This window comes from Malurus melanocephalus, unplaced genomic scaffold (genome assembly GCF_030028575.1).
Source record: "Malurus melanocephalus ecotype Western Australia unplaced genomic scaffold, MMel_1.1 scaffold_201, whole genome shotgun sequence".
Taxonomy (NCBI): Eukaryota; Metazoa; Chordata; class Aves; order Passeriformes; family Maluridae; genus Malurus; species Malurus melanocephalus.
In genome coordinates, this window is record NW_026623433.1 from 719,363 (window position 1) to 742,850 (window position 23,488).

General features: G+C 49.9%; 1 protein-coding gene across 1 annotated transcript in view; it reads right to left on the reverse strand.

Moving 5' to 3' along the window:
* The window catches only part of FLI1 (Fli-1 proto-oncogene, ETS transcription factor), an 87,633-nt gene that overhangs the window by 10,249 nt on the left and 53,896 nt on the right, over window positions 1-23,488 (reverse strand). The window contains exons 4-6 of the mRNA XM_057373524.1: window positions 21,548-21,702; window positions 17,862-18,065; window positions 10,420-10,485 (exon numbers count right to left, since the gene is read on the reverse strand). Coding sequence (XP_057229507.1) covers window positions 10,420-10,485; window positions 17,862-18,065; window positions 21,548-21,702 — 425 coding nt within the window. The remainder of the gene's footprint in view (window positions 1-10,419; window positions 10,486-17,861; window positions 18,066-21,547; window positions 21,703-23,488) is intronic.

The following is a 23,488-nucleotide window of genomic DNA, read 5'->3' on the forward strand; positions in this document are numbered from 1 at the left end:
GGGAGCAAACCCTCTCTGATAAGCTTTAAAAAGTTCAAAAAAAGTTTTAAAAACCCCAGTGTTTTATAAATCTGAGTGTTTGGGACAGAGGGGAGGCAAGGGGGGRTTTCACTGAACAATGGGCTCACAGTGCCCGTGTTTCCTGAGCTGCTGGGAAGTGCTGACAGCCCCTCCATCCTGCTCCCTCTGAAGGAGCCTTCTCTGAGCAGAGTCAGGCTCCACTTTGTGCTACCAGCCCTGCTSAGGCCTTCCAGGAGAACAGCAAGCTTTGAGCATGGAATATCTGTAATTTTCAGGCCCTTTTTTGTCTGGGATGGATTCAGTGGGGCTGGGTAGTTTATGGACTAAGTCCCTCATGGGCACTCCAGGGGAATGTCATTTGAAATGCCACCTGTGCKGGCACCACAGGCAAWGCTGGGAAGGAAGGGAGAGCCCAGGAATGTCTGGACATGACACTTTCAGGGAAATCTGGCAGCTGGAGGATGGGAAGGGGCTTGTCCTAAATCATGGAGACAGAGCCAGGAGGRGAGACAGAGGGCAGGCAGGCCCAGGTGTCCTGGGGAATCCACACTTGTGGTGTGTCTCTAGTGGTCACTCAGGGTCCATTCTGTGGCAACCTCTTTATAGGGAGAGAGGGGAAGGAGGGTCAGGGACATGGAGAACCCTGTGGATCCCATTTCAAAGTGCAGCCTTCTCCTTCCCTTCCTCCTGACCTGCTTCACTGCCATCCTCAAGGCCAAGTCCTCCCTGCAATCCCTGTGCCCCCAGTCCAGGCAGGACACTGATCCCACAGCAGCTCCTCCTGCACTCCAGCTTTGGGCCATGCACTCTCCATACACAGCACAGGCAGCTTTTGCAAGGAGTCCTCCTGCCTCAGGAGGAGGAGAGGACCCTGGCCTGGTGGCTGGAATTTAAATCAGATTCCCTGAATGGGGAAAACAGAGCAGGGCTCCCGGGGACGAAGAGCTGGGATTAACCCAGGTGGTCCCTTGGGGTCTGTTTTGTGGCAGGGTGACAGGGAGAGGAGGGCACAGCATTTCCCCATGGCTCATCCTGCCCAGGTGAGGCTGGGTGTGGTGGCACTGCCCTGGTGCCTTGGACAGGTCCCAGCGTGGTGACAAACCATGTGCTGCTGCAGCCTGGCCACGGCAGTGAGGTGTGCCCAGCTCTGTGTGCCCAGCTCTGTGTGCCCAGCTCTGTGTCCACCCCTGTGTGCCCAGCTCTGTGTGCCCAGCCCTGTGCCCAGCTCTGTGTGTCCACCCCTGTGTGCCCAGCCCTGTGCCCAGCTCTCTGTACCCAGCTCTGTATGCTCAGCCCTGTGTGTCCAGCCCTGTGTGTCCAGCCCTGTGTGTCCAGCCCTGTGTGTCCAGCCCTGTGTGCCCTGCTCTGTGTGTCCAGCTCTGTGTGCTCAGCTCTCTGTGCCAAGCTCTGTGTGCTCAGCTCTCTGTGCCAAGCTCTGTGCCCAGCTCTGTGTGCCCAGCTCTGTGTCCAGCTCTGTGTCCAGCTCTGTGCCCAGCTCTGTGTGCCCAGCTCTGTGTCCAGCTCTGTGTCCAGCTCTGTGTGCCCAGCTCTGTGTGCCCAGCTCTGTGTGCCCAGCTCTGTGCCCAGCTCTGTGTGCCCAGCTCTGTGTGCCCAGCCCTATGCCCAGCCCTGTGCCCAACTCTGTGCCCAGTCCTCACAGTGCCTCCTCCTCCTCCTGGGATCCCGCCGAGGAGCCGGGGCTGTGCTCAGACCAAGCCTGGGGCTTTGTGCAGGGCAAGAGAGCCAAGAACAGCCCCAGCCCCACCTGGAAACACTCAGGGGTTGTTTTAAATGGTGACAGCGAACATGGAACATGGAGATCCCAGGGCCCTTSTGGCTCCATGGACACATTCTGTGTGCCCTGCACCCATAAGACACCTCCTGCACATGTGGGACACCTCCAACACCCATGGGGAACCTCCTGCACCCATGAGACACCTCCTGCACTGGTGGGGCACCTCCTGCACCCACAAGACACCTCCTGGACACATGGGGCACCTCCTGCACCCATGGGGCACATCCTGCACATACAGAGACCATTCCTGACGATCCCAAACATACAGAGGACATTTCTGACTGTCCCAAACACACAGGACACCTCCTCCATACATGGGACACCTCCTCTGCATGCAGAAAACATTCCTGACTGCCCCACACACACAGAGGACACATTCTGACTGCCCCACAGCCACAGGACATTCCTGACTGCCTCACAGACAATGCAAACCTGCCAGGGTCAGCAGAGGGGAGCTCCAGCTCCTCCCAGCACGAAGCTGTGGAGGCTCAGGGCTCTCACCTGTCTGTAGCTGTGTGCAGGGATGGTGAGACAGGGCTGAGGACTCCTCTGCCCTTTCCCAATGACTCTGCCAACTTCCTGTCCAGGGACATTTACCCATGTCCAGGAACGRGTGTGTCACAGCTGAAGCCTCAAAACCTCACAGCATCACTCATCCTGCAAGGAATTGCTTTACAACTTGTCATCTCTGCCAATTAAAACAATTAATTAGCATGTGTGCCACATGTTGTGCTGTTGTCATTCCTGGCCAGTGTTACTGTGACTGTTCTCATGAGACTTCCCCCTCCTCCAAGCACCAAAGTCATTCTTTTCTCCTTCAAGGCACAAAGTCCTGTTTCTTGAGCTAAGGAATCACCACTCCAGGGGTCAGAGGTGGAAATCAGTAATTCTAAGTCCCTTCACCTAGAAGAAGCAACTCACAGAGTGCAGAATGACATCAGAATTACTTCTCTTCTATGTTACCAGGCTATTTGATTATTCCACAATTGATAAATATTGTCAAACCATCTTTTGCACCCTTTACATCCCTCTGGCTGGATTTGGTGATCTCAGAGGCTGTTCCACCCTAAAGGATTCTGTGGTTCTCTGATCTCTGCTTTGTTGTTAACCTGTTTTACAGACCCCAGACCCAGGCTTGGAACAACACTGGGCTTTGACCTGGAGTCACATCACACCAAGTGAGAAGGGACTGGGCTCTGGATTTAGGTGAGGAATCTGCTGCAGAGAGGGATGTGAAGAAAAGATTTAGCTTGGGGAGTGTCTGAAAGTAGCTGAGGGCCTGATTATTAATTACTGCCTTTATAGAAATACAGATCAGAGAGATAAAACATTTCTGATTTCTGATCTGAAACATTCCAGATTCTCAGGTGGATTGAAACCCTGTGGCTGGAACCCACTTATTTCCAGAGTCAGACTGGATCTGGAGCTGAACATGCTGTAGGAATAGAACCAGGATTAAACATCACTGTCCCTGGAAGTGCCCCAGGCCAGGCTGGATGGGGCTTGGAGCAACCTGGGACAGTGGGAGATGTCCYTGCCCATGGGACTGGWATATCCACATTTTTCAGGCCTTCTTATTTCTTATTTCTGGATTCAGTGGCGCTGGGTAATTTATGGACTAAATGCTTTATGGGCACTCCAGGGGAATCTTCTTTGGAATGCTACCYGTGCTGGCACCACTGGCAAGGCTGGGAAGGAAGGGAGAGCCCAGSAATCTCTAGAGCTGGCACTTCCATTGTGAAAACTGATGAGTTTTAAGGTCCTTCCACTCCACCCCAAGCCAGGGATTCTGGGATCTGTGGTTTCCGGAGGGGATACCCTGAGCAGAGTGCGCTCAGGACAGGTCACAGCATTGAGCCTGCTGCCCCTGGGCAGAGCTGGGGTGCAGGGAAGGAGCCCCCCAGGGCAGCCCCAGACTCTGCTCCCTGCGTGGGCTCCAGGTCACTCCCTGCTCTCTCCGAGCCAGAGGCGACAGCCCCCAGTCGTGCCTGTGGCTGGAAAAACATCCCCGAGCCGTGCAGTGCTGGCACTTCCTGAGCCACGTCTGCCTCACCCCGTGCAAGCCTTACAAAGACACATTATGAAAAAAAGGAGGAAGTAATGAGAACTTTTTTTTTTCCCCTTGTTGTTGCTTTTTTTTTTAATATCAGCAGCAGAAATCCCAATGCACAGCGCAYGGAGACTGAAGAATGTGTCCTGAGAATCCCTCCCTGAGGCAGCTCGGAAAAGCAGATGCTTTTCAGCCAGCAGAGATGGTCCTGAGCCACRCAGGGCTGCAGGCACAGCCAAGGCATGGCTGCACAGCCCATGTTTCTGAGCATCCTCTGACACCCACAGAACCACCCAAAACACACCCAGGAGTGGGCAGGATGTGCCCATGGCACTGTGGGGATTTAACCCTCAGTACAGGGTATAAAACCAAACCCAAAACACACCCAGGAGTGGGCAGGATGTGCCCATGGCACTGTGGGGATTTAACCCTCAGTACAGGGTATAAAACCAAACCCAAAACACACCCAGGAGTGGGCAGGATGTGCCCATGGCACTGTGGGGATTTAACCCTCAGTACAGGGTATAAAACCAAACCCAAAACACACCCAGGAGTGGGCAGGATGTGCCCACGGAACTGGGGGATTTAATCCTCAGTACAGGGCATAAAACCAAACCCAAACCACACCCAGGAGCAGGCAGGACGTGCCCATGGAACTGGGGGATTTCACCCCCAGTATGAGGTGCAAAACCAAACCAAACCAACTACGCTCTTGTTGAAAAACACACAAATGCAGAAGTAAAAAAAAAAAACACCAAAAACCTCCCATCCATGGAGAAAAAGGCCACGCACACAGGAGGCAAAGGGAAGACACACATGCAGTTTTACAGTTTTTAAGTCATTATCAGCAAACAAATTAACTCTTRTTTGAGGAAACAGCCAAAGCACTTCCAAGGCTGTGGAAGGGGGGGCCTGGCACCCCAGCAAAGTGTGACACCCCCCCCTCCAGTGCAATAACACCCCTTGCACTGCACCCCAGGCAAAAAAATAATGGCTCTTTTGCTGGGGGAAAAGGAAGGATAATGGTTACTTAGAAAGTGCTCCAGACAAGCTGTCAGGTTGAATTCAGAGAACTGGAGTCTACTCTGGGACAGCGCTGGCTCGGGGTGATCCCTTGTGAGTTGGGTTTCCTGCCTGCTACAGCTTAAAGACAACGATTCTTTGTTTCCAGTTTTTCTGGTGAAAAAACACACGCCTGCCTCCGAAGAGGGTCAGGGAGAAAGCAGACAAAACACTAACTCTGGAATTTCAAAGGAAAACAATTAAAAAAAAAGAAAGTATAAAAAGCAAAATCCGAGCGCGCTGGCTACTGTCTCCCCTGAACTCATAAATCCCTGCTTGGCCAAACAGCCAAAATGAAAGGAGACCTAAAAAAGCCTCCCCTTTCTCCGCTGCTGAGCTAAAAATGGGAGATTTCATCACCAGGCACACAAATATCATCGAGAAATGTTTTAGCAAGTACAGACAATTAGGGGGGCACAAAGCTGCAGCTGCTTTTCCTCTGCCCTGACTGAGGCTGGAGGATTTAAAACCTTTGCTGTGAAAAGGGGCTGCACTGACACGCTCAGAGTCACTGAAACTGGACAAGATTTTTCACTACAACCTTTCAGATCTGAAAAATAGCCTTTCCAGGAGAAGGCTTTAATGCAGGAATTTGAAAGTGTTTTTCTGTAGGAGCTGTGCTTATGCAACCACATTCCCTGCAGTCTCTGCCCCTCTCTCCCCAGTCTCTCAAAATTTGAACCCGTCACCCCAAATTGTCACTGAATTTGACAAGTGGGAGAGAAGAGTTTTGAGGAGTTCCTACGAATTTAGAGGAAGCTGCAGGGAAAAGAGGAGAGCGGTTGCAGCCTTGATGGTGAGAAGAGCAGCTGCAAAGACTTGAATTTTGTGAGGTACCAGGGAATTGGTGTGAGAGAGAATTTACTGATGCTCCAACACCAGGAAAATCTTCCTTAGGGCCTCACAACGAATATGGACACAAATCTTCAGGAAACCATGCTGAGTTTCAGAGTTCACTGATTTATTTATCTTCTTAGATTTGCCAACAGCCCCACCAAACACACAAACACACACCTTGTACCTAAACATCCTCATTGTTCGCACAGCCACGTCTATAATGGGAACATAAACATGGGATAACCACAGGAAAAAACGCTTAAAATCCACCCCTCCATCCCTATTCATGCATTCACATAGAGATTTTTCCCTCTTTAAAAGGCAGCACATCCCTTTTTCCTGCTTTGCTCTGCTTGAGTTTGTGTCGGGTTTCTGAGACTTTGGGCTGATTTGTCACTGTGCTCAGCCAAGTCTGGGAGGCTCAAGGAGGATGGGATGCTCCCTGACAKGAGCCAGGTGGGGGCTGGGATTTCTCCCAGGAAACAGCAACAGAACAAGAGGGAACKGCCTCAAGTTGTGCTGGAGGAGGTTCAGGGTGGACAGCAGGAGGAATTTCTTCCTGGAAAGGGTGSTCAGGCCTTGGCAGGGGCTGCCCAGRGAGGTTTGGAGTGYCCATCCCTGGAGTGTCCAAGGAAGGGCTGGAGGTGGCACTCAGTGCTCTGGGCTGGGGACAAGGTGSRGATTGGGCACAGGATGGRCTCGATGGTCTCAGRGGTCTTTTCCARTTCTGGCATTCAGGGGTTCTATTGCCTTGGCCTGAACCTGGCACATGCAGAGGACAGTGCTGGATCTGGATTCTGAACCAAGATCCTAAATGACCCTGAGATAAATAGCCCCAGGAGCCCTGTGGTCCATGTTCTGTGTGATGCTGAGCCTGCTCTCACCCCCTGGGATCAGCACATTCTGAAAGCACCACACACCCCAGCTCAGGCATTCCCGTAGGTTACACAGCCACAGGGAACTTCACACATCCACAGTCCAGGGTTCTGCCTCACGGGGAGCTGCCAGCCCTGCCCTGGGCTCTGCTCCTGCCCAGAATTTCGCTCATGTGTTAAACACAAGAATCACACAGACTTGACACGCTGAAAATGGAGCACAGCTTTCAAACCATGCTGGACGAGGCCAGGGAGCTCAGAGTCCCTGGGGACAGGGCCCTTTGGCCTCCCAAGGTTGTTGAATGTGAATATTCTTCCCCTTTCCCTATGGAAACCTGCTCCAGTGACCCCGCTCTGCAGGAGAGCAGGGTCAGCTCTCCCCGGACCAGGGCAGATCTGTGGGGTCAGGTTCCTGTGCCCTGTCCCTCAGTGCTCCAAACARCCCCAGAAAATGAACCAGACCATCTCTGCAGTGCAGGGCTGGGAGGGGGACATGGCTCCTGCCATTCRGCCTCATCTCCCAGAAAATTGCTCTCCAGCAAAAAATACTGGTGATTTTCCTTAGAGCCATTTACTCCTCGAGGCAGCTGAAGACAATTTGTCCCAGTGATGCTCAGCCCCATCCTTTGGAGTGTTTATGAGGCTGGGAAGGGAAGAAGCTCAGGCWACAGGACAAGGGTTCTATCTGTCTGTTCTGATGTGAGAACAGCCCTCAGCTGCCCTGTGCCCCAGCYGTGGCTTTTACAGGATCTGCTGTAAAGATCCCCAAGATTTCTGCTGTAAGGATCTGCAGTTTAAGGGCCCCAAAGCAGAGCTGCAGCTCCTGCTGTTTGAAGAGARTGAGAGGGCAGAAAACAGAAGGGAAAAGGGAGTCCAGTCTGCAGCTGCAGCCAGGGCACCAAAGGCAGCCCTGGGATGGCAGTGGGACACGGGCCAGGCTCCCTGTGCTCCTGGGGACACCATTCTGGGGGAGGGAGCATCTGGAACATCTGCAGCTGTCTGTGCTGCAGCTGCACTTTTTTTTTTTGCCGTGTAGGTTCTTTTTTTCCAGCCGTGGATGGAACATGTTGTGTAAAGTCCAGTGTAAATGTATGCAAAGAGCTTGTGGCTCTCCCTGGAATCTGCACCAGCAAGTTACTTGCCTTGGTTATAYAGAAAAATCACAGGAGGAGAGGAGAAAGTGGTATTCTTATCCTATCTTTGGCATTTTKGGTACAATTTCATCACCTGCTTTTGAAGCCTCAAGGGAAGGTAGTTAAAAAAAACTCATCTGGTTTTATTCACAGGCATAGAGGGAAGAAATATTTACAGGACTGGCAGATTCCAGATGCATTGACATAAAGAAAAATGTTTAATCTTTTGAGAGATTAACTTGTAAAAATCATTATTATTAACCTGGAATTCCTTTTCCAAAGGAATATCATCCTCTTGAAGCAAGCCCATTAAAAAAGAAACAAGGAAAATCTTGTTTCCTGACAAACCAGACTGAGGCTGAGGAATTCCAAGTCCATTTTTATGAGCATCACCGGTTTCTGCTGTGCTATTGGATCAGACATTTCATTCTGCTCGCACTGTCCCTTATCTGCCAGCCTGTCATGTTCTCCTGACTCCTGTCCTGACATCTTATCTCAGCAATAACCCCAGTGGGTGCAGTGGGACACTTTATCCCACACCAACATCCAGTGTAGAAGGAATGATGGAATTTATGCCTTGTAGAAAGAAATGGGGGAGGAATAGATGGGATTTCAACATTTCTATGTAATTCTTAATTTTTATTTGCCTGTCCCTGGGGTGTGCTTGGTCCTTTATTGACACATGATGAAAGTTCCATGTGAAGCTGAGGGCTCCAYGCTGACAGCAGTGAGCCCAGAGCTCTGTCAGCTGCACTACAGAGACACTCTTGAGGCCAYGAAAAATGCAGGGGGAGGGACAATTTCCCCTCAAATTTCTTGCAGCCTGAGTGACTCAAGGCCTGAGTCACAGTGTTTAAAAATTTAGAGGCATGCAGTTCTTCACAGAGCTCTTTGCTTCAATTAAAAAAAAAAAAATCAAAAAGAAAAAAGCATTCACACTTTTCTTGGCTTTATTTTTAGCAACTGCTTGGCCTGAGACAGAATGAGCAGAGGTTTGGACATGAGGGGAAATTGTGGAGGAACATGTGTGCCTGCTTTACTCACACAGGAGCAAACCCAGCTCAGATGAACTTTAAAAAGATGCTGGTTAATGTCAAAGCAGCAGTCACAGCATGGCCTGAGTGGCTCTGTCCCTGTGATGGCCCTGCTTTGTCCCTGTGATGTCCCTGCTCTATCAACTGCTGCTGCCTCAGAGCAGAGAGCAGTGTGCCAGGGAGCTCAGGTGGGCAGGGACATGCTGGGCAAAAGGAGCTGCTGCAAAAAGCTGCCCTGGTGTGGTGCCCAGGTTCAATGTTGGGGATGAAATGCAGGGAGAAGAGCTCTGAGAGCGGCAGGGAACACTCCATGCAGGAGCTGGTGAAATGAGGGCTCTGTTTGCTGCAGCCCTGCAGGGGAAYAGGGGGTTTTGTCTCTCTGACTACTTCCAAAAAAGACCTTCTGCCTTTCCCCCCTGCTCTGTGCAATCCAAACTTGTGGCTGGTTCATGAGGCCATGTCCTCCTGATGAGCAGAGAGATGTTTGTGTGTCACAGTTCATCTGTGACAGTGAGGGCACTGGCACAGAGACAGGCTGGGGTAAGCAGGAGATTCCATCCCTTCCCAGARCCTTTCCAGTGYTGAGGCCRAAAACTGGGAGCACTGGGAGCACWGGGAGCAAAYCCAAATCCTGCAGAAGCACAGAGGGAAAGGAAAGCCCCACTGAGGGCTACATCCCTACACATGGGGTTACAGACTCCACACAGGAGCTGTAGGGCACAGGAACAGACTTTTGCTCTTTATCGCCCTATTTGCTGTTATGAATTCAACCTCTTTATCACCCTATTTAGCTGTTGTCAATTCTACCTCTTCTCTGTGCAGATAAGGGATGTGCATCATCCTGTCCCACACAAGGTGATCCTTAAGGTCCCTTCCAACCCAAAGCATTGTGGCATTCTGTGATCACACCCATCACACCAACAGCGTTCTCCTGACTGACAGTCCAGTTTGGCAATAAAATAGAAAAAAAGAGCTGGACTGGAGCTGCAGAGAAAAACCTGAAACACCTGACTGAGGGATACACAAACAGCTCAAAAGCCTAAAGGAACCTCAGAAAGGTTATTAACTTTTAAATCAACATTTCTAAGCTGCAGCTATATGGTCAGAATTTCCATTAGATTTTTAAAAAATGGGTTATTTGAAACAAAAAGAAAATCAAAATGTTCCAAAATGGAAGTGTCAAAAAGATACATTTAGTCTTCCCTGCWGGTTGAAATGTGCTAGAGATTCATGGATGGGTTTGGAACACCTGAGTGGCCTCRGTTCAGTAATTTTATCCTTTCAAGTGTGAACTCAGAGAGAAWCTGTCTCAGGTCTTGCTGTCTGTGTGAGATTTCAGACTGCTCACATCAGGAACAAAATCTGTGCCTTCAGTTCAGCAGCTCAGGAAAATACCTGAAAGTGTGACAGTGACACATTTGATGCCACACTGCTGGCTGGACAAGCAGAGATGGCATTTCCAGCCTGGATGAGACAGCACAGAGTGAATTATTCTATTTTAACCAAGCTGTGCACACAGAGCAGTGCAGAACATTTTCATGCCGAGGATATTACTAAAAAGGTCTACTTTTAACCCAGTCAAACCCAGAACATTGATATRCATGACACTGACCTTCTTTGGTGGCAAGACGTGAGGAATCTGTGTGGGATGGAGTGTTGTAGACCAGCAGTGAGCTACCTGCAAGGCAAGGACAAGGAATTAGTGCAGTCTGGGCATGCTGTGCCAGGAAACCATGAAAGCAGGTAAGAAATGTTCTTATTGGCATCAAAAAACCCTACTTTTGCAGCCAGCTGGGCACACATTTTCTGTGGAATTCTTCGAAAAGCTTGGCAACTGTCACATGTGCTGCTGTTTCTTCACTTGTAAAAAATAAAGATATTTGTCTCCACTGAGTGCCTTGATGTTCCCCATTGMAAACTGACCTAAAAGGGTGAGGCTGGTCAGTGCATTTATCCAGGTACAGAATCCATCCCAGCATTGCCTCCAGAAATGCCTGTGGCACAGATTCTGAGACAGGACAAGGAAGAAACTCTTCTCTCTCTGCCCTTGATAGAGAAATTTCCAGTTTGAGGAACAGGCAGGAGAAAAGACATGAATTGCACTGTCAGGACCTGGCCATTTTTAGAGTGTCACATGCTTGGTTTGGGGCCAGCAGCTGCACAGACCTCAATGGGATTCCAGCAGCTCCCATTCTCTGGGGAATTTGAGAGCAGCTCTCCTTGTTCAGAGGCCTTTCCTTCCAGCCTGACTTACACACAAATGCCCAGGAGCAGCACAAAAAGGAACCCACTGGAAGGGTCTCTGCTCTGCAGTCTGTGCTGGAAATTTCTTTTCAAAGCATTTCCCTCTGGTTCTCCTGCAAACTGTCCTGGAACTGGAGAAGRAGAGCCTGGGAGCTCTGGGAAGCTGCTGTGAAATGCCCATTTCACGGCTGTCTGGTTCTGTGTGCTCACACAGTCCCTGGGCTCACCTTCCCTGCCACTCCTTGGTGTCTGTGACACCCCTGAGGGACAGGGCCCTGTTTGTGGGGATGATGGCAAGGGAGCAGCACCAATCCTGCCCCAAGGGTGCTTCCACAGACCCATCCTGCTCCCCAGACCCCCTGGGCTCAGTGGGGTTCTGTCCCTGAGCCCTCCCAGAGCCCTCAGCAGGGCTGGGGACTCCTCTTTGCAGGCACTGCAGCACCAGCTGATGGGGACYTTGTGGCTGAGCCATGCAGTGCCTCGTTCCTCTGATCCACACCATCCCAAATGCCCCTCAGTACCTCCAGTGTCTCTCTTTCTTGGGGGAGCTGGGGTTCAGGCAGTTCCCTGCCAGGATTCAGAGTTCGTGCAGGTGCTGGACCCTGCTGGCCCTCTGCTCCAGGGTGTTGGAAAATATAACAGTTGTTTTTTGGTTTGTTTTTCTTTTTTTTTTTTYTTTTTTTTTTTTTAATACAATTTCAGTCAAAGAACCTGTTTGCCTCTGACCCAAGGAAGGGTCCTAAAGTTTCTTTCCAAAGCCTGATGAAGTTAACATCTCAACAGAGCAGGAGCAGCACAGAAGATAAGAACCATCAACGGCCATCAAGAACTATCAACGGCCAATAACAAAACATCAGCCCTGGTGTGGTCAGAGGCATCTGGTCTAGGAAAAGAGAGATAAGAAGAAAGACCTAATTAGCATCAGAGGAGAAGAAATCCTGATCCAATAGGAACCCAAATACTGAGAACTGCACAGCGTTGGACCAATGAACATTAAACCAACAGAGTTCTATGGGTTTTGACTGTATAAAGTTTGGGGGAAATCTTGTAATATTTATGTGTCCTAGAATGATTCTCTCTGCAYACCCGGCCTATGTGTGGATGAGATGATTTCTGTGGCACATCCTGGCCAGAACAACATCCTGGCCAGAAAATAAAGTAATGCCTTGGCTTTCTAACATTAAAATGTTGTTAGACAGGTTTTGTTTTTCCCGCAGTTTTGGTGACAAGGGGAYTTCTTTCCTTCCCCAAATGCAACCAAAGCCAGAGACTGCACAAGGCAGTGAGGACACGGGGGTAGGGGGTGTTGGGAAACAAAGCTGCTCCAGGGAGGCGAGGATAGATGGTACCAGATGCTGCAAGACAGGAGATGCTTCCAAAGAGCAGGATGGATAGTGAACGAGGAGGTAAAGAGTTCAGAGGGATCCCAAGGGCACCCTGGCTCTRAAAGCTGCCAATGGCCAAAGGGATTGGCTGAAATATTGAGAGAGATTGGCTTCTGGAGGAATTGAAACAACTCTGTCCACGTAACTCATGTTTTCATCAGAGGGTTTCTGGCTTTGGCATTTCTTTCTTGAATATCTGTGGGGAAACTCCTGTCCACCACTCTCTCCTCTTCAGGTTATTTAAAGTAATGCTAAATCCAACGCCCAGCCCCGCTTCCCCCTGCCAGACAGGGAAGTGCTAGGGAATTCAGAAACGTGGTTTGCTATGACTAAATGGGCTGCAAATGAGTGGCTGGGGCGGTGGGGGTGGGGTGATGAATAGCACTGAACGAGCAAGATCAACCTATAGCTACTTTAGGCTGAAAAATGCAGCCCAAGCCGCTGGAAAGGGCCGGCGCCTCCCCCGCTTTAATTGCTCGGAGTTCTCACCTTTGCCCGGCAGTCTGAGGTTTCTGGTGGGAACACCACCGAGAGGGAAATGTGTTTCCTATTAAGGCTTTCAATKGAGGAGGAACAGGGAAAAAGGCAGAGACCCAGAGCAGGATGGARGGAAGCACAGACAGACAGASAGACACAGGCCAGGCTGCTCCTCCCTCTCTCCTCCGGGGGCAGAGCTTTGGCTGGGATGAATTTTCATTTTTGTTCCCATTCATTCCTCCTCCCTGGGTCAGCAACACCTTGGATGGATMAGCCTTTTCTGGAATTGTTCATGCAGTGTAGGGCTATTCTCCCGTAATTAATGTTAAACACAGTATCTGTTGGCAGCCCCTACCTTCCCTTTTATTTCCCTTGTGCTCCTTGCAAAAAGATGGAGAAGACTGAAAGCCAGGAGAGTTTTTTCACCATAAAAGCTTTTCAAGTCAGCTCATCCTTCTGAGGCACAGGAACATACTGATTCCACAATCTCTACTTAATTTGAAAGTCAACTTTACCCTCACCTTCCCCAGGCCCTGTGGCTGTCCCTGCACAGTTGAAATCCAGGTCCTGCTGCGTTTGGCAGGATGGTTTTGTTGGGCATTAATGAATGGCTCGAAAGCACTGAGCAATTTTCTGCTGCTCACCACAGCCTCATTCTTTCCCCTTCGGGCTCTTCTCACTTGTGCCCACCCCACACTGTGATTCGCACCACCAGGGAGGAAAAGGATGGAGGTGACAGCTCAGCTTCTTTTGATCTTCATCCCAAACACAGCAMGGAAACATCTGTGGAGAATCCCTCCCCATTGCCCAAGTGCTGCCTGGAGAGGCACAATGTGCTTGAGAAAGATCAATCTGGAGTCCCMAAGTGTATGGGGATGGACAAAGAGAAGCTAAATCAAGGCATGGCTTAACAATTTTGGAGAGGGAACTAAAAGAAACATGCAAAGAATGATTGTTTGGGGAGTGGGCAGTGAGCTCCCTGAAAAAGCCACTGGGTGTTTTGGGAGACAGGACTGGGCTCTGCATTCCAGAATCTCCGGAGGATCAGAGATGAAGGAATTCCTGCCTGCTTCAATGGTTTGTGGAAACAAGAAACAACTGCACCCTTCTGATCCAGGCCTCAGACTAAAGGTGCTGTGGGGTGAGTTTGGGTTACTCTCTACTCTGTTACACAGCTCACCTGAACCTTCATCTCCAAAGCTGACACTGAGYTTTTGTTTTTTGCAGATGTTGCTAGTTTATTTTTTCAATGTGGACTCAGATATGCCAAAATAATGAATTTCATAGGCAGCTTTTTGAAGGTTTTTACTTTGACAAGGAGTGTAAAATACTGAAAACCTTCTGGAAAAGCTGATTTTCAGAGGGTCTCATTGCCTGGTGAGCAGACAGGCTGAGAAAGTTCAGATCAGCTTTGTTTCTTGGAAAGAAAAGCCCAAAGTGGAGGATTCACAAATCATCACATATGCAGCTTAACACTTTYAGAGTGAGAGCCTGGGCAGATGCAATTCATCCTGGAGGTCTGCAATTCCCCAAATCCTCCTGTGCTTGAGGAGGATTCYCTACCCTAGGCATTCCCTGCCCTAAGCAGCAGCAGACCTCGATGTCTGTGGGACAAACACCCTTCCAAAAGGGGAAAACTCGTGAAAATAAAGGCCCACGTCCCCATGGCACTGAGCTCAGAGCTCAGCACTGAACATCCGCTGGAAGCTGGTCTGGAAAAGCCATCAGCTGCTCTGGAAGGCATTCCTCGGTGAGGGAGACACCCAGCATGCCCCAAGGCAGCCTGTGCTGGGGCTGGGAACAGCTGCAGGGAAGGAGGAATTAGACAGGAGCTTCTCTAATGAGCAGAGCACTCGCAGCATGTCCGAGGCTGAGCACAYACAGATTCATCATCCTGGAGCTGGGGATGCACTGGGACTGAATAACCCGTGAAAAAGGAATAATCTGCCTGAATCCAGCAGTTTTGCACTGGCTTTGTAGCACAGAAATTACTGCAGGCACTGCCCTGGCAGGACAGATTATTTTGCTCATCACTGTTGCAGCAGCTCTTGAATATTCCAGCTGCCCCAGGGCTCGTGTGCTGGGCTGTGGGAGGTGGGAGGCACCATCCCTGCTGCCCCATGGACCCACCATCTCTGCTCCATGGATCCACCATTCCTGCTCCACAGACAGATCTACCATCCCTGCTCCACAGACAGATCTACCATCCCTGCTCCATGGATCCACCATCCATGGACCCACCATCCCTGCTCTATGGATCCACCATCCCTGCTCCACTGACCCACCATCCCTGCTCCACAGACAGATCCACCATCCCTGCCCCATGGACCCACCATCCCTGCCCCATGAACCCACCATCCCTGCTCCACAGACAGATACACCATCCCTGCCACATGGACCCATCATCCATGGACCCACCATCCATGGACCCACCATCCCTGCTCCATGGACCCACCATCCCTGCTCCACGGACCCACCATCCCTGCTCCATGGATCCACCATCCCTGCTCCACAGACAGATCCACCATCCATGGATCCACCATCCCTGCTCCACAGACAGATCCACCATCCCTGCTCCACAGACAGATCCACCATCTCTGCCCCATGGACCCATCATCCATGGACCCACCATCCATGGACCCACATCCCTGCTCCATGGATCCACCATTCCTGCTCCATGGACCCACCATCCCTGCTCCACAGACAGATCCACCATCCCTGCTCCATGAACCCACCATCCCTGCTCCACAGACAGATCCACCATCCCTGCTCCACGGATCCACCATCCCTGCTCTACTAACCCACCATCCCAAGGGATGGGCCCAGGGAGAGGGTAGGATGGCTGCTCTCGCCTCACAGAAAGCAAAACTGAGGCAGAGGTTCGCTCCTCCTAATCTCAGGTGTTWAAAGGTGAGGTGTGACCCAGGGGCTGCTGCTCCCAAATGTCAGTGTGCCCTGGTGCTTCCCTGCTGGGAATGGAGACATTCCAAAGATGGAAGGGATCAAGCAGGAATTTGCTCCTGAGCAAATGGGCAGCAGCAGATGGCAAAGGTGGTCACTGCAGCCAGGTTTTGCCAGGTTTTGCTGGGTTTTGCCAGGTTTTGCCAGGTTTTGCCGGGTTTTGCTGGGTTTTGCCAGGTTTTGCTGGATTTTGCCAGGCTTTGCCAGGTTTTGCCGGGTTTTGCTGGCTTTTGCCAGGTTTTCAGGCTCCTGCCATGAGATCAACAATGCAATTTCCCTGACGCTGCCTTTGAACAGCCCAAATAACAGGACACAAACGCTGGGGATGATCCTGGAGATGCCACCTAGAGCTTGAACAATGGGGAATTYCACTCCTCTGCCCAGCTTGCCACACTCAGCCTGGTCCTGTGTTTGAACCCACAGAACTCCATCTCTCTGTCAATTCTCAAGCCTTATCAATAAGACAATTCAAGTGCCTCACTGGGGKGTTTATCTTGTGGGAATTCAGAAGTGTTTCCGGTTACAAAGTGCCTGATTTCTCCAGCCCCAGTCAGCAGGTTTGGCCAGAGCAGAGCTGGCTGCACAAAACTGCCTTCCCATTTCCCAGGAAAGTGTGTCATTCCACAGACAAACCTTCGAAAGCTTCCCGTGGACCAGCAGCTCTTTGCTGATGAAATGGGATGAAATTYGCCAGTGATTTTGGATGGGAAATTATTTTACTGCCGTCACAAGGGACAGAGAATGTTCAAATCCAAGCGTTTGCTTTTTTTTTGTTGTTGTTGTGAATCATTTCCTTGGCTTGACTTCTCAAGAAAAATAAAGGTGGGGCTTCCAGAGGCACCCATCTGTGATCTAACTCATGTGCCACTGGAATCTGTGAAACTCCCACTGATTTCAGGCAGGGACAGATCAACTTTGAAGAAACACCCTAAATAAATGCCRTCTCTGCTTCACTGGCCAGAGGAGACATCTTCAGCTGCCCTTCCATCACAATTGGATTTTCTACTGGAGAAAATACACTTTTTCCTTTCTCTTCCTRTGCTCCCATCTAGATTTATGGCACCTTTTCCTGATTTTGATGTGCTKAAAGAATGATACCCTTATAAAAACTGTTTCACTTGGAAACATAGTGGAGCATGTGGACCCCAGCTCCAGTTCTCTGGCTCATCACCCGTAGCACACCTTAGGGGGGAAAGGAAGTGCTTTTAGCTCCATTTATAGGTGAAGAGGAGACATTTGGATGCTGTGGATGTGATCATGATTGCATTTGGAGTCTTGGAAAAGGCTGGAWTTGAAGACTGCTAGCCTGCAGAGTGTGTGCCATCCCTAGGGTGAGCATTCCTGTTTGGGTGCTGGGATAAGGCTTTTTCAGACAGCTCCTGGTTTGGGGTTAATACAGCAAAAATGGGTGTTGGATCCATCCCCTACTCCAGTGTGGGACAGAAAGGAGCAGCAAAGAATTTTCACAACCTTTTCTCTGAGTCCTGTGTCATTTGCACAACATCTGTTCCAGCATATTTACATGTAGGGAATCACTCTTGGATTTTTAAGGCTCTCCACCAAGCCTGGGCCTGCAGGAACACAGGAAATCTCCAGCCCTGGCCAGTTGTGAGTCCTGTTTGTGGAAAGGGCACAGCCCTCTCACAGCAAAACTACAGAATTGCTTGCCCAAGACACATCAGTTGATGTCAGGTTTAATCTCCATGGCAATATGTGCATTTCTATCACATAGCCACAGATGTTTTTATCTGTAAGGTTTATCTAATCTCCTTCAGAGCCCTGTTCAGCTCTYCACCTCCCTGATAGCATTAGTAGCTCTATCTGAGTGAGCTGAACTTTCCAAGCCAATTTTATTCATCATTTCCCTGTTTGCTCCCTCTGCTTGCCTTTCTCTGTCCGTTTCCCCTTCCTCCAGCAGGAAGAGCCCGGGGAGCTCCAACCCCAGGGCAGTGTGAGGGTGGGGGTGGAAGAAGCCCCAAATACTCACTTTCCCTGAGGTAGCTGAGGTGAGACAGCAGAACTTCAGTGTTGTAGAGGGAGGTGGTGCGGAGGAAGTCGTCCTTGTTCATCTTGCAGAGCTCCTTGCCGTCCATGTTCTGGAAGATGGTGGTGTCAATCTCCATCAAGCCGTACTCCTTGATGGCCCATTCCAGCCACTGGCGCACGTGGTCCTGGGTCCAGAGGGTGGGATCTGGCAGGAGAGAGCAGAGGGTGGGCACCCAGAGCCCTGCAGCACTCCCTGCAGCCCTGGCAGGGCRGTGCCCATCGTTCCCACTGCAGAGATTCCCTGTACTGACCCTCYTGCCAGGATGAAGGAGCTCTGCTCTCTTCAAGGTGGAAACCCAGCAGGGTCAGCTCTCCTGACTGTCCCAACCCACTCAAACCTCGCTCCTCTGCTGGGAGCAACACCAGGGACATTGACTGGACACTTCTCCTGGCAAAAAGCTCCCCAAAGGAAGCTGATCCCTTGACAGGGGGTTCCTGTCCCAGCTGTGGCTCTGCAGGGCTGTGCAGTGACATCACCATGGGCATTAGGGAGCCCCACCGCTGGCATGTGAAACCCTGAGTAGGGGGTGTTCATGGTAGGCAAAGGGATTCAGAAAATAAAATGAAATTTAAAAAAAATTAAAAATAAAATTTAAGAAAAAAAAAGATAAAATAAAATACATTTTAAAATAATAAAATAAGATATAATAAAATAAAGTTAAATAAAATAAAATAAAACAAAATTAATAAAGTAAAATAAAAGAAAAGTAAAATGAAATAAAATAAAAGGAAAACAAAGTAAAAAAAATTAATAAAGTAAAATAAAATAGAATAAAATTAAATTAAAGTAAAATAAAATAAAATAAAATAAAATAAAGTAAAACAAAATTAATAAAATAAAATGAATTAAAATAAAATAAAATAAAATAAAATAAAATAAAATAAAATAAAAGTAAAATAAAATAAAATAAAAGTAAAATAAAATAAAAGTAAAATAAAATGAAAGTAAAATAAAATGAAATAAAGTAAAATAAAATAAAGTAAAACAAAATCAGTAAAGTAACGTAAAATAACATAAAGTGTTCCTGCTAAACCAGAGCAGCCTGGCCCGGCTGTGAGTCAGAGCTGCTCACCCCGTGACAGGAACACAATTGTGGCACCCGTGTCCCTGTAAAGGCCCAGCTCTGCTGTGCTGGGTGGGTCTGTGCAGTCTGGGCATCCCTGCTGTCAGCACAGCCCCAGCTGGGGGATCTTTATTGCTGCGCTGACGTCAGGGAGGCTCCGAGCCCCGTGGAGATGAGCGACTAAAAAAAGCACTCAGCTTTGAATTCTGAAAAGGGCATTCGATCAGAGAGCCCCAGCGAGAGCTGCTGCCATGATACCACTCCACAGAGGGGCTCYCAGAGCATATCTGCATTTTCAGATGTTTCCTGTGCTGCTTCTCCCCATGGCTCCCGTTTCCAAATTTGAGTTGCACATTTGCGTTTGGCTGCAGCTGGAGAGGATTGCAAAGAAGTTTAAACTTGGGAGAGGTTTGATGTGTCATTAACAGCTGCTSCAGCTCTGAGACAAACCTCAGCCACATCAGATCAGGGGAGCTGAGAACACGGATCAGGAACAGGCACAGGGCTCTGGGGGTGCTCTGGGCAGGACAAGAAATGCCTTTGCCCRTATTTTATGGGGTACAAGCAATACCTCAGCCCAGGGCTGGACATTGTGAGCCCAGGCTGAGGGCATCCCTGGGCATAACAGATCAGGAGTGCCCATCCCTGGCATTCCTGGGCATCTGAGCTCCAGAATAAGGGCACCAAACAGAGAGGGGAGACCAAGCGAAAGGAAATTATAACTGAGACCTTTCCCCGCTGAATYTCCAGAAAACCTGGGCTGCTCAAAGGCAAATTCTGAACAGAATTTACAAACCCACACCTTTGCAAGTCTGCTTTGAGAACRACAGATGGATTTCCTTCATGTTCTGGCAATAGTTAATTGAAATTCTGCTTTCTAAGCACTTTTTAAATTGAAAGACTTATTTATCTTGAATTTTGAAAACAGCCCAACATCTAGAGGGTAGAGTGAATTTGTGGCTTCCCTTTAAACACTGTAAAAGACACTGAATGGTCTCTGAAAATCTGCCTTCTTGAAACATGGCTTAGAGCTCATTATTACTGCTATTGTAAGCCTAATGTGACATTATTCTTGCTTATCTTCACCCTAATGCGCTATAAATCTCCATTCTGGATTAAATTAAAATATCCAAATGCCTTTCTTGGATGACTTGGGCCTCATCTCCTGCAGCCAGAGATCTGGGATGATGTTCATTATTGTCTTGCAAAGTCTGGTAAATCTCTGCTCTTTYACAAGTATCTCAAGGATTTGATTTGTGGATGGTTACGAGGGGGAAAAAGTCCTTTTCTTCACTTTCCTTCAAAGAGGAGATTCCAAACCTTCTCTTCYACTGGGGCCATTGAAAATAATTTCCCCTATTTCAACAATACTAAACTTTAGCTCAGCCTCGATATTTTAAAATATTCATCAACATCCTGGTGAGGAGCAGGATAAATGTTCCCCTGGAACACCTTTAATAACACAGGGACTGCTTGGTGCCAGCTCCACCTTCCCAGGCAGGGTGTCACAGGACACGATCCTGCTGCTGTCCCCCAGCAGCTCAGCCAGCCTCTCAAACATCAGCTCCAGAGGGACTTTGAGATTTGCCATCAAGCTTTTATTGGCTTCCCCTCACTCCATTCAGCTCAAGCTTTTCCTTTTCATCCTAAATGGCAAACAAATGCTTGGGAATGTCATCTGTTCGTGGTCAAGCCACGCTCAAAAAAAGGAGCTGAATTCCACGAGTCCATTTCCTCCTGCCAGCACTGTGTCTGCCCRGGCTGGCTCCAGCCCTCAACAAAGCCCCCCTGCCCTGGTGAAACCCTCAGAGCCAGGGCGACTTCTGGGATGGGCACTGGGCGAGCTCTTGGCTCCTTTGCTGAAAAGTTCCTGGCCCTGACTGTAAGGACAGTGTTTGGAAATGTTACAGGGAAACAGCTCCTCACTGCAGGTCGAGGCYTCACCCCTTCCCTCCTCAGCTCTCACCCCAAGTGTCCAAACGCATCCAGTGCATCCTGCCAGCTCCAGGCAGCAGATGTGGATACCAAACACAGAGCTGGACAGGAATGTCTGTGTGAAAACTCTTGGAAGGATAATGCGGTTCCTGTGAAATATAACTTTTCTGGGTTTCTGCTTCTAACAAAAAAAAATGAAAACAAAATAGCTCATTTTGAATCAATCAGTGTGACTTGAAAGTGCAGCTGGATGCGGGGAGTACCAGGGGAGTTATAACTTGGGCCCACTTCATTCCTCTTTGATCATCCCCTGCGTGTCCCAGGAAGCAGATTCTCCTCTAACACATGACAGGAGATGGATTTGGTTCAGCACACTAAAACAACACTTTGTTCCAGGAAAAAAATTAAAAATAAAAGAAAAAAAGAAAAAACACCAATTATTTGCTGCCTGTCCTGATTCAGATCATGCACTGGGACATGGGAAATTCCCACCAGCCAGCAACTCTGATATCTTCCTTATTTTTTGCGTGGTTTGTAAGAGAGAAAACTCCTCTGGGAGTGGGTAAACAAAGTAAACAACAAACAGTCCCAGCAGAGGCAGGCAAGCTGCCCCAGGGTGTGGTGGTACCTGCAGGGACGATGACCCTCCTCTCGTTGGTGGTCATGTTGGGGGGAGGCCCGTTCTTCTCATCCATGTAGGTGCTGTAGCTCATGGGGTTGGACTCGCTCCCTGTTCCCACCAGCTTCCCACACTTGCTGACGCTGCAGTCCACGGGGGACTCCCTGAAAGGCAAAGGGAGAGCTGGGTCACCACCCTGCCCCCTCCATCCCTGCTGGGACATCCAGGGAAGCYGTGGGGGTGGGAGAGGCCATTCCTSAGCTGGCACTGGCTGCCATAAGGCCACGAGTCACACAGGGAGGGGATCTCTGATAATGCCACTAGCTGGAGTCTCCAAGGACTGCCAGCCAAGGCAAGGGGTGCCGTGGCTCTGAAAAGCCAACATTCCCAAACCAGGGAAGGAGTCAGTGCCTAGCACACCAGTCTGTGGGTTATACCCCCACTCCCTCAGCACTGGTTGCTCAGAGATATCCCTTGTTGCATCCAGTGATCCTGCAGGCCCAGCTGGGTGTTCCCGGGAGCTCCTGCAGGGCTGTTTCACCCTCTGTGATGCTGAAACACCCCTGGAGTCAGTGGGGCCTGTCAGTGACACAYGGGGGCTCTGCTCACCTGTCCTGAGATGCTCCTGCAGAGCTCCCAGGGACACAGGGACAACCCTGTTGTGGCATTGACAAAGAACCCAAAATACCCACCCAAAGTGACAAGGCTGTCCCCAGAGAACACCCAGGRTCAGCACAGGCTCTTATTTATCCAGGGCTGAACAGAACTGTTCTTGTCCATTCTTGGAGCCTGCCAGAGCTCAAGGARCGTTTGGATAACACTCAGAGACATGGGGGGATTATTGGGGYGCAGGGAYAGGAGCTGGACTCAGTGATCCTGATGGGTCCCTTCCAACKCAGCCTATTCCATTATTCAATYATTCCATTATCCAATTATTCTATTATTCTCTGGTCAACAGCGCCACAGTTCACTACCTGGTGAGGGAATCTGGGAATCCTGGGTGTCTCAGGCATGAGCCAGGAACTTCAGAGCCCAGCACTGGGGCCTGAAAAGGGCTCTGTCCCCAGTTGAACTCCTGAGGTGCTGGAGTGACAAGGAGGGAATGCTCAGCAGCCCAGGTGSCTAAGGCCTGGCCCTTGGGGAAGTTCTGGGGGAACTGTCAGCCCCCAAAGCCTGGAGAGGAGCAGGGATTGTGCTTTGCTTCAGCTGCAGGAGCAACTCGTGCCTTTAGACCCTCCAAACCCCCTGCCCAGAGCCTGCCAGGCACATCCCAGCTCCAGGGCCATCCAGGGAAGGGCACATMACTGCCCTCACCTGTCCAGGGGGGAGTTTGTGCCCAGCCAGTGCCCAGAGAGAGCCCAGAGCCATTTCCAGGGCAGGTTAGGCCATGCTTTCATCCCATCCTCCCATCCTCTGCCAGAAGCCAAGAGCTTCCAGAGGGAACCATTCCCTGCAGRGTAAGAACTGTGCCAGTGCACAAATCCCACCCTCAGAGCTCAGCTGGCACAAATCCCAAGCAGGACACCAAACAAATTTGTCACTTAACCTGAACTGGGGAGAGGGAGAAGTGCCTGAAATTCAGTTATCATGGCCGGGAGATAAATGCTCCACCGAGATATTCCAAGGCAGACGGTAATTTTTTCCTCATGTCTGACGAAGGGAATGTTGCTCSAAAATGGAAATAAGATGTATAACTTACACATGTTCGAATTTAAGGGTTTACTATTTCGCCTACTGTTTTTCCAGGCAGGGAACCAAAATCCGCCTTTGGAGAGGGAACTGCTGAAGGTTCCATGTCCCCGTGGCAGCTGGGGAGGGGCTGGGGAGCTGCAGGGATTGCTCAGGGAGCGGTGCTGGTTCTCTGGGGGAATGCTCAGGTGTGAAATGCTGCCTGTGCTGGCAGCGCCGAGGAGCTGGGTCCTGCCGGGGAACGGCCTGGGGAGGGACAGC